The following is a 17,493-nucleotide window of genomic DNA, read 5'->3' as shown; positions in this document are numbered from 1 at the left end:
GAAAAGGGAATGTGACAGCAAGAAGGCAAGCAAGAGAAGGAGCTGCAGAGGGGAGGGCCAGGGTGGGAGAAGGAGAGATCGGGAGGGAGAGAGAATGAGGGGGGTACCAAGTGAGGAGAAAGACAGGGGAGAAAAGGGGGAAACCGGAAAGGAACTGGCAAGACAGGGAGAGGGAAGAGGGGCGCCCCGGGCACTGTGGGCATCAGCTCCGCCCCGGTCTGAGCAGGCGCAGTGGGCCAGGCCCGGAGGCCCCCTCCTGGGGCTCGCAGGGCTGCGGGGGCAGGGGCGGGCCTGCGGCAGGTGGCCGCCCCGGGGTGGGGCCCGCAGGCCAGGCCCACAGGGCTATAAGTGGGAGGCCGGCCAGCAGAGCACCTGTCAGGGACAGCTCCCCGGGCAGGTGCCAGGCAGGTGGCTCCGGCCGAGCCCAGCCCCAGCATGAGCGCCTTCGACCTCCCGGCGCCCTCCCCACCTCGCTGCAGCCCCCAGTTCCCCAGCATCGGCCAGGAGCCCCCCGAGATGAGCCTTTACTATGAGAACTTCTTCCACCCCCAGGGCGTGCCCAGCCCTCAGCGGCCCCCCTCCCTCGAGGGGGGCGGCGAGTACGGGGCCCCCCCCAACCCCTACCTGTGGCTCAACGGGCCTGCCATGACTCCGCCACCCTACCTGCCCGGCGCCAACGCCAGCCCCTTCCTGCCCCAGGCCTACGGTGTGCAGAGGCAGCTGCTGCCCGGCGTGTCTGGGCTGGGGGGCGGCGACCTGGGCTGGCTGCCCATCCCCTCGCAGGAGGAGCTGATGAAGCTGGTGCGGCCCCCCTATTCCTACTCGGCTCTCATTGCCATGGCCATCCACGGGGCGCCCGACAAGCGCCTCACCCTCAGCCAGATCTACCAGTACGTGGCCGACAACTTCCCCTTCTACAATAAGAGCAAGGCCGGCTGGCAAAACTCCATCCGCCACAACCTGTCTCTCAATGACTGCTTCAAGAAGGTGCCCCGCGATGAGGACGACCCGGGTAAGGGGGTGCGGGTGCGGGCAGGGGGGCTTCGGGGGAGCAGCCTCTGACGCCCCCAGGGAAGGCTCACGTCATTCCCTCCCAGCACCCCATTCCGAAAGCTCTGATGTGGCTGTGGCCCCCGAGACAGGGGCCTGAGGGTTGTCAGTGGTGAAGGAGGCTGTGAGATAGAGCCCTGGAGGCAGGTTCAGGTTTTGTTTTCTTTTCCAAAGATTTTATTTATTTATTCATGAGAGAAACACAGAAAGAGAGAGAGAGAGAGGCAGAGCCACAGGCAGAGGGAGAAACAGCCTCCACGCAGGGAGCCCGACGTGGGACTCGATCCCGGGTCTCCAGGATCAGGCCCTGGGCTGAAGGCAGCGCTAAACCGCTGAGCCACCCGGGCTGCCCATACCAGATTCAGGTTTTGATCCTGGCTGAATCACTGAGCAGTCAGCAACTTCAGGCATTTTAGATTTCTGAGCCTCAGTTTTCCCACCTGAAAAATAGGGATGGTAAGACTGGCTCCTTCGCAGGCCTGTGATGGGGGTCATGCGTGAATGCACACAGGGGTTTGGGTGCTAAGAAGTGCCCAATCGTCTACAGTAATTGTTAGGATCACATTGAGTCCCCAGTACCCGGCTCATACCAAGTCCTCAGGGTGAGTAGGACTAGGCAAAGCTCAAGTACACCCTCAGCCTTCTGGGGAGAGATCTGACTTTGTTAAACACGCACGAAGGGCCACATTGTGCTGCCTGCTGTAGTTACATAATCTTTAACTCCTCCTTGCAGGTAGCTCTTACTAAACCCATTGTCCTGATGAAGGGAGTATCACTCAGAGGTGAAGCAGCCCGCCCACGGTGACACAGAATGGAGGGATAGCCACGGAGCCCGTGTCTGAGCGGAGGTCTCTCTAATACCAAAGACTGTGAACTCTTCCTTTTTAACGATGATTTTTATAAAATGCAGGGACATACGGAAAGTAATATATTAAATACTCAGTAATGCATTTCCCAGAATTAAAGTCCATTCTTGTTCCCCCATGGGAAGCCAGGGTATGGCTCAGAGCCCCACCTCTGCCCACTAGGAGGCTAGCAGGGCCAGGGCTACTGGATCCTCCAGGGAAGGGCAAGTGTCCAGTCCAATGACTGGCGTCACCCACAGGCCGAGCTCAGGCCTTACCTCCGAATGGCACCTCATGGTGACAAAGCCCACCTACATATCTAGCATTAGCCCTTTGTCACGGTCAGTCTGAGGATGAAAGGACCAGTACAACTGGCCCACGTTTCAGACTAGGAAACTGAGGCTAGCTCAGAGCAAAGCCAGGACTCAAGTCCATCCTTGGACTCCTTGCCCCAAATTTTCAGGGAGCCCTGCAGTGTTTCCTGAGTGTCCTTTCACGTCAGCCATGGAAGCAGGCCCTCCGTCTCCATTCCCCCAGTACCCGAGCTTCTTCTAGAGGCTGCAGTATGAATACTTTCATGGCTTATGCCTCTATGCCCCAGGGCGCCCAGTCGTGAGGTGGGGGCTGAAATAAGGATCCGTGCCAGGTGGGGTGTGGATGGTGTGTGTGATTCCTGTTTCTCTCCCCCTGCCCTCTGTCTTCTGCGTGTATTTCCTTGGTGTTCAGTTTATGACAACACAGAGAAACAGGAGCAAAGCATTTTGTCCATCTCTCCTCTTACTCCTCCCACTTTTGCACCAGGCAAAGGGAATTACTGGACCTTGGACCCCAACTGTGAGAAGATGTTCGATAATGGAAATTTCCGCAGGAAGAGGAAGAGGAAATCGGATGTTTCCTCCAGCGCGGGATCCCTGGCCTCCGAGAAGACAGAGAGCAGCCTCCTGGCGGGCAGCCCCAGGACGACGGAGGCCCAGGACATCTTGGACAGTGCCTCCCCAGGGACCGCCAGCCCCCCCGAGAAGCAGTCCTCGCCTCCCCCACCCGGCACCCCATGCCTCAACAGCTTCCTCTCCTCCATGACCTCCTATGTGAGCGGGTCGAGCCCAGTGAGCCGCCCTGTGGCAACACCAGGACTGAGCCCTGAGCCCACTGACAAAACGGGGCAGAACTTGCTGAACTTCAGCTCCTACACCCCACTCACCAACCTCAGCAGCCATGGGGGTGGGGGCGAATGGGCCAACCCCATGCCCGCCAACACTCTCAGCTACGGGGGCTCTGTCCTCAACCAGTTCAGCCCTCATTTCTACAACAGCATCAACACAAACAGTGTCCTCTACCCCAGGGAGGGCACTGATGTCTAGCTCAGCTCCCGAACCAGACGGACATGCAGAGGAGTAAAGCATTTGAGACCTCCCAAGCAGGTACCATTGGGATCCAAGGCCTCCGACCTGCCCAGATATACACAGGAAGCTCAGAGGAACTCATCTTTTTTCTAGGGCATTGTATAAACCTTCTGTTTATCTCACATACGTCCACGCACACACTCATCAGCTCTGCAGTGGAAATACTGATGCCTGATAGCAGTAATCGTGGCGGCCATTTATACCCTGTGCCAGGTGCTGTCCTAGATTATGTCCTCTTCAGAGACATAATCATCCTTACTATTTACAGTCACACTGTGAGGTTCCAACGAACCTCTTCATTTAACAGAGGAGGAAACTGAGGCTCTAAGAAGTTAGGTAACTTTCCCAGGATCTCACAAACTAGTAAGTGGCAGAGCCATGAATCAAGTCTAGGTCTATCTGACCCCCCAAAGTTTGGGCCAACAGAGGCGGGGATGGGGCAATTGGTCAAGCAGCTAAGAAAGGTCAGTATGAAAGCTGGTTATGGCACGCCAATCCTCTACCTTCTGGTTGTCCATCAAAATTTAGCCCTAGCCCCAGGCACATCTTATCCTGGTCCAAGTCCTTATTCTGTGGCTCCCAATTTACTTGCAGACATTTCTTTTGCTGACACTCAAGGAGGGAAGCCCAGGCTCATGCCCCTGAAGGATAGTGGGTCCCACCTCTCCCCACAGAGGGACATTTCCCAGTCCCAGAGACTGTGAGCAGGGCTGGGAGAGGAGTGCTACACTGCGTACCCCTACCCCAGCACTGTCCATCCGCAAAATCTTGTAAAGCCCAGCTTCCTGTGTGCACGTCATGGACCAGTGAGCTGAAAGTGGCTGAGTCTTCCAAGAGAAACAAGGCTGAATGAGCACTTCCTTTTTTATAGTCTGGGAGAGGGGAGTGTGGAAGAAAACAATGCCTCAAAGGAGGGGAACATGGTGCCTCTGCACAGGGCACCATGCCTACAGCTCCCAAGACTTTTTTCTTGTTTTTATATGTACTTTACATGCCTGTGATGTGTCATCCCAGCACATCCTGGGAAGTGTTTTTGTGTTCTTATTTTCTTTTTAATTAAAAAGTCTAAAAAACACATATGTGTCCCTTCCTTGTGAGTTTTCCTGTCTTTTAGCTGCTGGTCAATTAACCATGGAGCCAAATACAGCCTGGAGCCAAGGGCTTTTGGGAAGGGAGGCAGAGAAAGAATGGGTATCAAAGCTTTTGTCTTCCTCCCCACTGACGTCCTGTATGTGCAAGAATACCCACCTCAGGGACAAAGGTCCCCAGTGTAAAGAGGGACACTTGCAGGGATGGTGTAGGTGCATGAAGGAACCTGTCTATATTGAACCCCAAATAGGGACTGTCATGTCCCAGTCTTTATAGCTCAAGCAACCCTTAGAGCTGTGCTATGTAATCCCCCTAACAATCCTGTGAAGGGAGTGGTCCTGGTCCCATCATGCAGAGGAGAAAACTGAGGATCAGAGTGGTTGAACCACTTGCCTGGTGTCTGCAGCCAGTGCATGCCCAGGGCGTCTGAGTGCTGCCCCTCGGGCATGGCTATGCCTAGCAGCAATGACAATGGGACTGTTGGCTACGATTCACTGAGGGCTGTGGACAGGCACCAGGCCAAGTGTTCTGCAGGTGGGAGCTCTTTTATGCTTAGAGCAACCCGTGTGTGTACATTGTGATTCCCTGAGCTGCTGGCACAATGCACTTGTGCATAGCAACGGGAGGCTCTAGATGGAGTTTCCCCCTGGGGCGTGCATGCAGAGGGCTCAAGCCAGCGTCCCCTGGCCCCTTGCACATGCCATGTGAAGCTGCAAAGCTGCCCACTAAGACTCTAGCAGGGGCTCACTTTGCCTGGAGTCACGGAGGTCAGATGGAAACAACAACAGTCACGATGACAATAATAGTAACACTCATTGCAGGTTTACTATGTGTTTGGTGCAGTGTTAGGGCTTTGTCCTCCTTTATGGCATTTAATCCTCAAAATGACCCAGTGCCACCAATTGTATTATCTCCACTTTAGAGGTGAGAAAACTGAGGCTTGGAGAGACTGCAACTTGATCCAGGACACACAGCCAGAATCCAAATGATGCAGAGCTGCTGCTGCTGTGGCTAAACCTCTTGCCCACTGTGCCTAGTGATGGGAGCCCAGGACTCACCACAAGAGCAAAATCAGGAAAGCCAGGGAGTGAAATGCAGGCCTCCTTAGCAACCCCTCAGATCCTTTCCTGGGGAATCCTTCTCTGCAGGAGCCAGGCTTCTGGCAGCAGAAGCCAGTGGTGGTGGCTGAGGGAAGTGACACTGTGTCAGCCGGTAAAAGCCTTGATAACTCAGAACAGGCTGAGCCCTTGTTGCACAGACAGAAAATGTGAAGCTGGGGCAAGAAAGGACTTCACAAATGTCTCCAGGGAGCTGGGGCAGAAGCAGAGTTGACTTGCAGGTTGTAAAGCCCTGACCAGGATTTTTCGTCCCTCTAGATCCTACTGCCACCAAGTTTGCCTCAACTGACACTGCAAGTCCACTCTCCATACTGATATGGCACTTCTGCTCCCCAGGCCCTGCCCCTTCCCCAGCAGGCCTGCCATGGGTACAGACTAGGCAAGTCATGGGGTGGGAAGGGGCCCAGAGACCCCAGCCGGGCTGGGGGAAGTGCGGGTGGCATAGAATCGAGGCCACAGCACTCAAATCTCCATTCCTCTTCAGCCTGGGGTCTAGTGGAAATAGCAGTGAACAGAATGTCTGCAGGGCTGTGACAACACAGAGACTTTGCCAGCTCGGCACTGTGACTGTCAAGTGTGGTGAGTTCCTGGTGGCAGGCCAGGAGCTTACAGGAAAGGACATTCCAGAGGCCTAGGTCAAGAGGAAGACGTCCTGGTCAGCTTACACAGGTGACTTCTTACCCCTCTTTTGGTTCTCTTCCTCTGAGAAGAAATGAGAGCTGGAGAGAGGGGGCAAGGAAGGGATGAATGAAGGAGGACTGGTAATCCACCAAGCATTCAACCCTGTGCGCAGCACTCTGGCTGGATGCTGCATTTATTACGCCCTACAGTCTGGCTCTTCATTAATCACATGGCCGCCAACACCAACAGAAGGTCTTAGAAGAGAGCTTGCTGTGTGTTGGACAGTCCAGGAAGGCTGCATGGAAGAGGTGGGACTAGAGCCAAGAATTAAAGGACTACTTCAGTTCTCCCATGCTTATGCTCCCAAGCTCCCAAATTGAAAGGGGACTCGAGGAGTGGCTAATGTCTATTAAACAGCTATTATGTGGCCAGTGCCATTGGGATTTGGGGATTTAATAGTGAGCAATACACAGGTCCACCCTAAAGGGGCCCCAGGACTGGCAGAGAGGCGGACAAGCAAACACCTTAGCGCAGCTCCCTGTGGCACGTGCTCTGACTAGCACAAAGAGGGCACCTAACACAGGAGAGGAGTGGGGCAGGCTCACTGGAGTCCATGACACCTGAGCTAGATTTTTTTTTTTTTTAAGATTTGATTTATTTGAGAGAGACAGAGATATCAACAGAGAGCATAAGCGGGAAGGAGAGGGAGAATCAGACTCTTCACTGAGCAGGGAGCCTGATGCAGAACTCGATCCCAGGACCCTGGGATCATGACCTGAGCTGAAGGTAGACACTTAACTGACTGAGCCACCCGGTGCCCCTGAATTACATCTTTAAGGACCAGTAGGATTTCTCCTCAGGAAAGGAAGAAGGAATGAGCATTGCAGGCAGAGGTAAAATATGTGCAAAACCAGGAGATGAGAGAGCGTGATGCATGCAAGGGGTTCAAGAGGGCAGGAATGTAGTGAGTGAAGGAAGCAGAGCCAGGAGCAGGGGCAGGACACTGGATGGGGTCCTGGAATCCCTGGAATCCAAATAAGGAGACAACTCTTCCTCCTCAAGTGTCAGGCAGCCTCACAAAGGCTGCAAGCCAGGGGGAGGGGGTGGTGATGATAAGACTGAGAATCACAATGATGACATTGGGTGGTGCCATCCCCTCCCTTGCTTTAGAGCACAAGCTGAGTCCCCAGAACACAGCTCGTACAGAGCCGCAGCTTTGCATGACAGCTGACACAGAAACTATAGAAGAACAGCTTACAAAGTCGACTCTGCAAATGAGATGTGCCTAAATGGCACAGACACCATCAAAGCGCAAAAAAGACAAATGGAGGGAAACAGTACAGCATACGTGTCCAAGCTTCATATAGGAAGATCCCTGACAAAGTAAGATAAAGTCTTTCCCAGTAGAAAATCAATTTTAACCAAAGAAGAAATGCAGACAGATAATACACGTATGAAAAGGTACCCAGTCTCTCTAATGATTAAACAAATGTGAAAGAAAGCAGGGACGTGCTGCGCTCTCCACCACGCACGCATGACCCATGCTAGAGCTGTCGCGCTGCTCACAGGAGGGAACAGGTGCCCTTGTCTCGCATTCTCCGTGGGAGAACAGGTGAAGAGATCTTCTTCGAGTTATGATTTTGAGTGTGTGCATGGAAATGTCTAGTGCACATCTCTTTTCACCTAGGAATTTCTCTCCTGGGAATTTTATTTTTGAAGCTGGGCATGTGCAGATGTATGTGCAAGAATACCCACCTCAGGGAGGTTCGTACCAGTGAAGTGATGGAGCAACTTGCATGTTGGTGAGCAAAACACTGAGTGAATAAGCATGGCACACAATGGTCCCAGGACAGTGTGTAGCTGATAAGAGGGATGAGCTAGATCCTGTAGATCTACCTGAAAGATGCCAACGATGCGCCGGGAAGGGAGGAGGTGGGGAGCCCGTCACAAATTCACATGTCAAATACCCGATCCGGTTTATACAAATAGATGCTCGGGGTTTTTAAATGTAAGGAGCAAAATACCCACAAGGAGAAAGGAGGGGGAGCAGATCAAGAGGGCCAGTGAGAAAAAGAAAGAAAGCAAAACAGAAAGAGGGACAGAGAGGAGGAAAGGAGAAGAAAGAGGACTTGGAAAGATATTCGATAAGGTTCATGATCATCTTGAAATGGATAGAAGTTTCTTTCTTCTTCTTTTTCCCCCCATCATCTCCCCCCCCTTTTTTTGCTTCCTTGTCCATATTTTCTCATTTGTTAAGGTAACGAACGTTTGTTCTTGTTATGGGAAGAAAGACATGAAGCCAACACAAGTAATCTTTATTTTTTATATATATTTTTTATTGAAGTTCGATTTGCCAACATATAGTATAATACCCAGTGTTTACCCTGTCAAGTGCCCTCCTCAGTGCCCGTCACCCAGTCACCCCCACCCCCCGCCCATTTCCCCTTCCACTACCCCTTGTTTGTTTCCCAGAGTTAGAAGTCTCTCATGTTTTGTCACCCTCTCTCGTTTTTCCTTCTCATTTTCCTTCCTTTTCTTTCTTTTTTTTAATAATAAATTTATTTTTTATTGGTGTTCAATTTGCCAACATACAGAATAACACCCAGTGCTCATCCCGTCAAGTGCCCCACTCAGTGCCGGTCACCCAGTCACCCTCACCCCCTGCCCTCCTCCCCTTCCCCCACCCCTTGTTCGTTTCCCAGAGTTAGGAGTCTTCCATGTTTTGTCTCCCTTTCTAATATTTCCTACCCATTTCTTCTCCCTTCCCCTATAATCTCTTTCGCTATTTCTTATATTCCCCGTATGAGTGAAATCATATAATGTTTGTCCTTCTCCGATGGACTTAATTCACTCAGCATAATACCCTCCAGTTCCATCCATGTCGAAGCAGATGGTGGGTATTTGTCATTTCTAATGGCTGAGGAATATTCCATTGTATACATAGACCACATCCTCTTTATCCATTCATTTTTCGATGGACACTGAGGTTCCTTCCACAATTTGGCTATTGTGGACATTGCTTCCTTTTCCCTATAATCTCTTTCACTATTTCTTATATTCCACGTATGAATGAAACCATATAATGTTTGTCCTCCGATTGACTTACTTCACTCAGCATAATACCCTCCACATCGAAACAAATGGTGGGTATTCGTCCTTTCTGATTCCTGAGTAAGGAATATTCCATTGTGTATATATATATATATATATATATATATATATATATATATATATACACCACAACTTCTTTAAATTTAAGAACCAAACTCCCTCCACCCCCAGCTTACCTACTGCCCACCCCAGGATCAGCAGGAGGCAGCTGTAAGGCTAAGGCTCAGCCCTCTCCCAGGTGTGAGGGCAAGGAAGAGGGATTTGAGGTTTATCTGTCCTTCACCATAAACTGGGAAGCTCCTGGCCCCTCCTGCAGATCTACAGGAGCACGACCCACCTTTCTGTCCTCAAATGTTGCTAGGGAGGCTGACTGCCACGGGCCAGGTCAGGAGCTCTCTGAGCAAGCTCATCTGCACACTTGCTCCTGGAAATCTTCATGCCTGCAAAGCACACAGTCTTGGGAGTCACATAGACTGGGTTCAAATCTACCATCCTTGTGACCCCCTCCTGGAGCCTCAGTTTCTTTACCTGTAAAAAGGGAATGATAATTCCTTTCCCAGAGTTGCATGAGGAATAAATGAAATAAGATTATAAGGCATCAGGCACTGGGCAAATCACTTGATAAATAGTAGCTTTTACTACTAAGTCATATCCTCACACCCAAATGATGTCATAGAGTCTTCATTTGAATGGCTCATTCCTGTGGCTCAAAAGAACCTGGACATCCTGCGTACTTATTTCTAAGAGCCATTCTAACAAATTACCATAAACTGAGCAGGTGAAAACAACAGAAATACATTCTCTCACAATTCTGAAGGCTAAATCGGAAACCAAATGTGGGCTGGGACAGACTCTTTCCAAAAGCTCTAGGAAAGAGTCCTTCCTTGCCTCTCTCTAACTTCTGGTCACTAGCAATCCTCTATGTTTCCTGGCTTGTGGACACATCATTCCAACCTCTGCCTCACTCCTCATGTGACCTCCTCTGTGAGTCTGTGCCTGTGTGTTTATTCCTTTTCTTGCAATGCCAAGAGTCATGTTGGGTTTAGGGTCCAGTATGACCTCATCTCAACTTTACTAATTATATCTATAATTACCCTATTTCCAAATAACATCATATTCTGAGTTTCTGAGTATATATGAATTTTGGGGGTGCTATTTATCCCACTTTACCCCCCAATGTTTGACAATGTTGGCACTATGCTATCATTTTATAACTCTTGATGATGGGCCAACTGAACATGTCATCCTGCCTTGGGCCCAAGCGTCTGCTTACAGAGGTCAAAGGGCCTCTGTAACAAAGTGCCTCAGAACAAATTGCCAGGTACCAGACACTGGGCATGCCTGAAGGAGGTTCTTCCATCCTGCCCAGTTCTGTGACCAGTGTCTCCATCCTGGTTGGGCCCTGCCCTGCCAGTTTTCTTAATCTGCCTCATCTCTAGGGAAAAGGGATGGAGGATGGCCGATATTTAAAAATGCACCATGCATTGTGAAGAAACTATGATCAGAAGCAAATGGTGCCATAAATACAAGATAGGCATCCTTTGGGCAGGGAGTTTTGCTGGATGAAGAAGGGCAGGGAGGGCACTTGCTTCTGGAGTTTGATGTGACAGGGACATACGCTGCTCTCTTGGATCTGGGCAAGGGCTCTGCTGTCAGACACGTGGTACAGAAGGATGGAAGAGGAATGTTAATCCCAGGATAACTGTGCGAAGAGAGCATAACCAGCCATTTCAGCACAGGGATTGTGGAGCCCACAGGGAGAGGACACCATCCAAGATGGGTTGAGTTTGAACACAGATGACTCTGTGGCTGCTACAAGGAGCAGTCTTACTTTCTCCAGCAGCTTCTACTTTCAGTGTGGTGGTCTGGAGAAAACATTAGACTCGGGGACACCCTGACCTGAGTTCTGGCCAAGGCCGACACACCTTGGTTACTCACCTGGAAAAGGAAAGAGTGGGACAAAATGAATTCCTAAGCTCCCTTTAGCTTTGACCGTCTATTTTACATAATCATATTTTGATGCCCAAAACAACCCTGAGAAGTAGATGAGGATGGGTAATCTCCATTTCCCAGATGATGGACACAGAGAGTGAGGCCCTACATTAGTGACAGAGCAGGTGTGAGGGACCAGGATGGTTCTGTGAGCTGCTTGCACTGTCACAGAGTGTCCATGAGAGCATGTCAGGGATAATGCAGATTCCCAAATCCCCCAGATCTGGTGTCTTTGCTCTGGCTGCCATAACAAAATACCATAGACTGGCTGGCTTAAACAACAGACATCCATCTATCTCCACTCTGGAGGCTGAAGTCCAAGATCAGAGTGCTAGCATGCTCAAGTTCTGGTGAGAGCTTCCTCTTCCTGGCTAGCAGATGGTTACCTTCTCACTGTGACCTCACAAGGCGGACAGAGAGATATTTCTGCTGTCTTCCTCTTCTTATAAGGTCACAGTCCTATTGGATCAGAGCCCCACTCTTATGGCCTCATTTAACCTTACTTACCTCCCAAAAGCCCTGTCTCCAAATATAGTCACATTGGGAGTTAGGGCTTCAACATATGAATAGAGGGAGACAGTTCAGTCCAGGCTATTTGGGAGAGAAACTACTGACACAAAGAGAGACATGGAGTGAACTTGAGACCCTGAGCATTAAGAAGCAGCTCTTAAAAATAGTTCTTCCATCCTGGAGTCCCAGAAGCTGGACTTCTAGGAGAGAGGACACAGCAGACAGTAAAACCATTGGAAAGTGACTGGCTTAGTCCAAACCCGGGCTCCTGCTACTGTCCTCAAGGTCTCACATTTCTCATCACGATGTATAATGGTGATCACTTCACCCCTCCTCACTGTCACCATTCATGGAGTGCTCGTGAAGTATTAACGAGGTCCAGCAGCGGGACGCCTGAGTGGCTCAGTGGTTAAGCATCTGCCTTTGGCTCAGGTCATGATCCTGGGGTCCTGGGATCAAGTGCCCCATCAGGCTCCCCACAGGGAGCCTGCTTCTCCCTCTGCCTATGTCTCTCTCTGTCTCTATCTCTTGTGAATAAATAAATAAAATCTTAAAAGAAAGAAGAAGAATAAGAATGACCAGCAGTGTTTCTGAGCACATGTGGAACACAGCGCTGGTTCACAGAGGATGATTTTAGGTGACTCGTGGGCAAGACATTAAATGACATTGATCCGTGGGCGAAAGCTTGTCTTTTCCCTGTTCAGGCCTGGTTTCACCTGAGGAGAAATCCCCAGCTGGGTGCCTGCCTGTCTTCAGCACCTTCCTAATCTTGCTAATCTCCCTTTTTAGCACAAGCTCATAGCCCTTGGAGGAGATGATATTCAACAATAATTGAATAACAGTTTGTTTTATTGTATTTATTTTTTACAGTTACCTTCTCTCTAGCTGGTGATGCTCATTCACTTTCCAAAGTAATGACATAAAGGTCAAATCTGTTTATTTTAGAAAACCATGAGTTGATGTCAAGAAAACATGTAAGTGAATGAGAGTATAGGTAATACATGATTACAGCTCAAAACAAATCAAAACAAAAACAAGCAAAAGTAGTGCCTGAGGGATGAATTTGGGCCAAATCTGTGTTGCTGGAGGTAAAGTTTCAGACCTGCTCCTGCTCTGACCGCTGCTTGAAATGGCAGGGGCACCTGCGTGGTTCAGTCAGTTAAGCATCTGACTTTGACTCAGGTCATGATCCCGGAGTCCTGGGATCAAGACCCATGTCACACTCCCTGCTCAGGGGGGAGCCTGCTTCTCCCTCTGTCTGCTGTTCTGCTTATTTCCTGTGCTTTCTCTCTCTCTCTCTCTCTCAATCTCTCTCTCTTTCTTTAAATAAAATTGAAAGAAAGAGAAGAAAGAAAGAAAGAAGAAAGAAAAGAAAGAAAGAAAGAAAGAAAGAAAGAAAGAAAGAAAGAAAGAAAGAAAGAAAGAAAGAAAGAAAGAAAGAAAGAAAGAAAGAAGAAATTGCAGCTCTTGTCTGGTCCTTCCCTAGAGAGAACAACCCCGTCTGTGCCTGGCTAGAGCAGATGGTCTGTCCTGTGATACCTTCCAGGTATCTCTTCCATCAGGGTTATGGAGTGATTTGCATGCTGGAAGGAGTAGGTTGGCCGGCACCTGTAGGAGATGTTGCCAGCAGTTAAAAGGCTCACCAAGCCTGGTCTCCTGTCACCTGCATGGATCTTCCCCTTTACTTGCTGAAATTTTCTATACTGCTCTCAGTAAGAGGCTACAGATAAGGCCTTGGTCTCCTGACCCTGCCTCCAGGCTGGGGCTTCAAGGACCCTGCAGTAACCAAGAATCTGTGGTTGGTACCCCCTCACCATTTTCTTTCTTTTTTTCCTTTAAATTCAATTAGCTGACATATAGTACATCATTAGTTTCAGTTATGGTTTTCAATAATTCATCAGTTGCATATAACACCCAGTGTTCATCTCATCATGTGCCCTCCCTAATGCCTGTCACCCAGTTACCCCATCACCCCCCCCCACCTCCCCTCCAGCAACCCTCAGTTTGTTTCCCAAAGTTAAGAGTCTCGCATGATTTGTCTCCCTCTCTGATTTCTTCCCATTCAATTTTCCCTCCTTCTCTTATGGTCCTCTGCACTATTTCTTATATTCCACATGAGTGAAACCATATGATAATTGTCTTTCTCTGATGGACTTATTTCATTCAGCATAATACCCTCCAGTTCCATTCACATCAATGTAAATGGTAGATATGCATCCTTTCTGATGGCCCCCTCACCGTTTTCTAAGGAGCCCATGGAAAGGACACAGTTGGCACTGTTGACTGGCTGTCTGCGTCACAAACAGAAGGTGTCAGAAAATATCCTTCAACAATGAATATATTTCCATTTCCTATGTCAAAAGACAGCACTGTGAACATGACAGTACTTGCCAAACTGATCTGCAGATTTGATGCAATCCCTGCTAGGATCCCCAATGATTACTTTGTAGAAATAGACAAGCAGATTCTAAAATTCATATGGACCTAGAAGAAATCCAGAATAGACAAAACAATCCTGAGGGAGAAAAAAAGAAAAGGAAGATCAAGACTTCCACCTCCTGATCTCAAAAATTACTACAAAGCAACAGTAATTAAGATAATGTAGTACTGACACAAAGATCATTGTAGGGACCCATGAAATAGGGTTGAGAGACCCATAGATCTGTTGTCTGCTCATTTTGACAAGGGTACAAAGACCATTCGTTGGAAGGAAAAAAGTCTTTTTGGCAAACAAGGCTGAAACAGCTGGACAGCCATATGAGAATCAATAAACCCTTACCTCACATCATATACATACATTAACTCAAACAGGATCAAAAACCTAACTTTAAGGACTGCAAGTATATGAATCTAAGTAGAAGGCATAATAAACTTCACAGTCTTGGATTTGGCAAATAATTCTTTGATCTGACCCCAAAAGCAAAGGCAACAAAGAAAAATATAAATTGAACTTCACCAAAATTAAAGACTGTATGTTTCAAAGGACACCAACAGCCCACGGATGTGTCTAATCAGGGACTTAGAATGCATAAAGAACTCTTATAAGCCAATAACAAAAAATGCAACCCATTTTTAAGATAGACAAAGGATTTGAATAGATATTTCCCCAGGGAAGATTTACAAATGGTCAATAGGAGCGTGAAAAGATGCTTGCAAGCATTAGTCATCAGAGAAATGCAAATCAAAACCACAGTAAGATACTACTTCACCCCTACAAGGATGGCTAGACTCACTCACACCAAATCCAGTGCAGGTGGTGCCCCTGTGTGTCTTGGAATAAAGGGAACCTTCCCCTTATAAACACAAAGGATGGGGTAGCTGATAGGGTTGGGGGGGAGAGTTTCCCTCTAACTTTGTGAATTTAATTAATGCAACAGGATTTTCTTTAGCACCTACTCTGTGCCAGGTGCTGAACTGGGTGTAAGAGCCACAGCAGGAAACAAAGTCCCTACTCTGGTGGATCTTACCTTCTACTGGGAGAGACAGCCAATAAACACGAACAGGTTATATAATTACATTAACACTTAATACCAGGGCAGATGGTGATCATTGCTATGAAGTAAACCCAAACAGGGTCAGGGCTCAGACAGTGACAGGGGTTGTGGGACTCAGGGATGTGACAGAGGCAGCCATACAGACAGCTGAAAGAAGGCCCCTCCAGCAGGGTAGCAAAGTGCAAAGGCCCTGGAGAGAAAAAGAGCACGGTTCATTTGAGGAGCAACCATAAGACCAGGGTGGTCTGCAAGATCAAGGAGCAGCAACTAGTAGGACCTCACAGGCCTTGGCAACAGTTTGGATCTCCTCACAACCAGAGGGGACAGTGGTGGGGGTAAGAGTTCATGTGCAGGGAGAGATGGAAGGAAGGAAGCTCAGGACACTTTGAAGGGCTCATACTCACCCAGGAGCAGCCCACAGCACCCCTGAATACATTTGCCAATTAAAGGGCAGCCAGCAACACTTCAAATTGGCTGTTTTTTTGTTTTTTGTTTTTTTTTTCCAAAATACAGATGGTGATAGCCTGATTTCCAGAAGGGTGGGGACTGCACCGGTTCTGGTTTCTGTAAATCCTTCTTATGCAAAATTCCTTCTCTGTCTCAATCACCAAAGCCTCTGATGTCTTGCACATGAATCTCTGGCCACAAGATGTGCCAGGCGAAGAGGGAAACAAAGTCCTTGTGTGACAAAATGGACAAATTCCAGCCTCCCCCCCCCCCCCGCCCACTCATGGGCGGGGTAAACTCAGGTGGATTACTTCTCTCTGAGCCCCCATTCCTGCCTCTGTACAGTGGGGCTGCCATGCCTCATTCATGGAGTGGTTCATGATTCATTAAGATTGGGTATTTTTGAAAACACTTTGTGCAGGGCCAGGTCATTTATTTGTTTTCCATATCCCTGTCTAGACTGTAGACTGCTTGAGAGCAGTCTGTCGGGTTCATCTCAGACATCCCAGGGCAGAGCTCAGAGCCCAGCACCTAGGAGGCACTCCATAATTATTTGCTCAGTTTACGAATAGCATATGCTTATCAATTATCTGCAGATAGAATATCAGGTGCAGCTTTATGATCTTTTGTTCCTGAGTATTATGAAAGGTTTTTCTCTGAGTCCAAGTGACCACTGCATGATTTATATTATAAAGTTACTAGCAATGATATTTTTGATCAAGTTACTCTATAGATGAGCAGATTTGCCTGTGAATCTATTAATGCATTCCAATTGCCTTTGGGTTTTCTACCCAATCTGTTGATTTGGGTAAAATATATGATATAATCAGTGTCTACCCCAATACCTAATATAGAAAAGGGATTAAATTAATATCTGTAATTAATGCATTTATCCACTCATTCCTTTTCTCCATAAATACTTGTTGAGAATCTTTAATTGGACTACGGGACTGAGCATGGAGTAGGTCTTTCATAGTCTCCACCCTCCAGAGCCCTATAGTCTCTCAGGAGAGACAGATGTAAATAAACCCCTTATACAAATTATTAATTAATTGCAACTGAGATCAGAGCGAAGAAGGCCAAATCCAGGTGCTATGAGTATGTGCATCAGGGCCCCTGACTTGAAACGAAGTATCAGGGAAGGCTTCCATGAGGAGGTGAGCTTTGGGCTGAGCCTGACTGGGGGAGGAGAGGAGAGCTCTGAACCAGACAGGATAGGTCACCACAGGTACAATCCTGTGAGAGTCTTGCATTTTTGAGGAACAGAAAGGAGGCCAACATGGGGAAAGGGACATGTGACATTAGAGGTTTGATGAGAACAAGTCAGGCAGGGCTTCACGGACCTAAGAAACGACCTGGAGTCAATCTAAAAACAAGGCAACACCATCAAAATGGTGTTCAGGTAAAGATCTAACATATTTATTTTCTGAAATCACTTTGGCTGATGTTTCTGTGAGATTTTGTGCATTTCAGTGTGTTCAAAACTGGAATCTTATGCTTGATCTTCACAGAAGTCTTACAAGGTCAATGGTGTGATCAGCTCAAACTGTCTTTCATGTTACAGTTGAGGCACAGGGCCATGGAAGAGCTTGATAAAAGCTTGACTAAATAGGGCAAAGTATTTAACTCTGAATTTCAGTCTTAGGAGCAGTCTGAATCCATCAATGAATAAATAGGGTGTGGGAAGGGATAATGGAAGACATCTCACGTTCGCTCTCTGAGACTGTCCCTAAGAATATGGAAAATGGTGATTTCTGCAGTGGGGCAATCTGAGTAGGTGTGAGCAGAAAGTTGACTATTGGCAGACCTCAGA

The 17,493-nt window shown here is 48.4% G+C and overlaps 1 protein-coding gene across 1 annotated transcript; it reads left to right on the top strand.

Annotated features, from left to right (window-relative positions):
• Positions 1 to 380: 380 nt before the first annotated feature.
• FOXI1 (forkhead box I1) lies at positions 381 to 4,373 on the top strand. The gene is made up of 2 exons (XM_072822874.1): positions 381 to 1,012; positions 2,697 to 4,373. The coding sequence occupies exons 1-2, from the start codon at positions 436 to 438 to the stop codon at positions 3,254 to 3,256; spliced, it is 1,137 nt and encodes a 378-aa protein (XP_072678975.1). The 5' UTR covers positions 381 to 435; the 3' UTR covers positions 3,257 to 4,373.
• Positions 4,374 to 17,493: the final 13,120 nt, after the last annotated feature.

Source organism: Canis lupus, chromosome 4 (genome assembly GCF_048164855.1).
Source record: "Canis lupus baileyi chromosome 4, mCanLup2.hap1, whole genome shotgun sequence".
In the NCBI taxonomy this organism is placed as follows: Eukaryota; Metazoa; Chordata; class Mammalia; order Carnivora; family Canidae; genus Canis; species Canis lupus.
The sequence above is the reverse complement of the archived record's forward strand: the minus strand, read 5'-3'. Positions and strand labels throughout refer to the sequence as shown.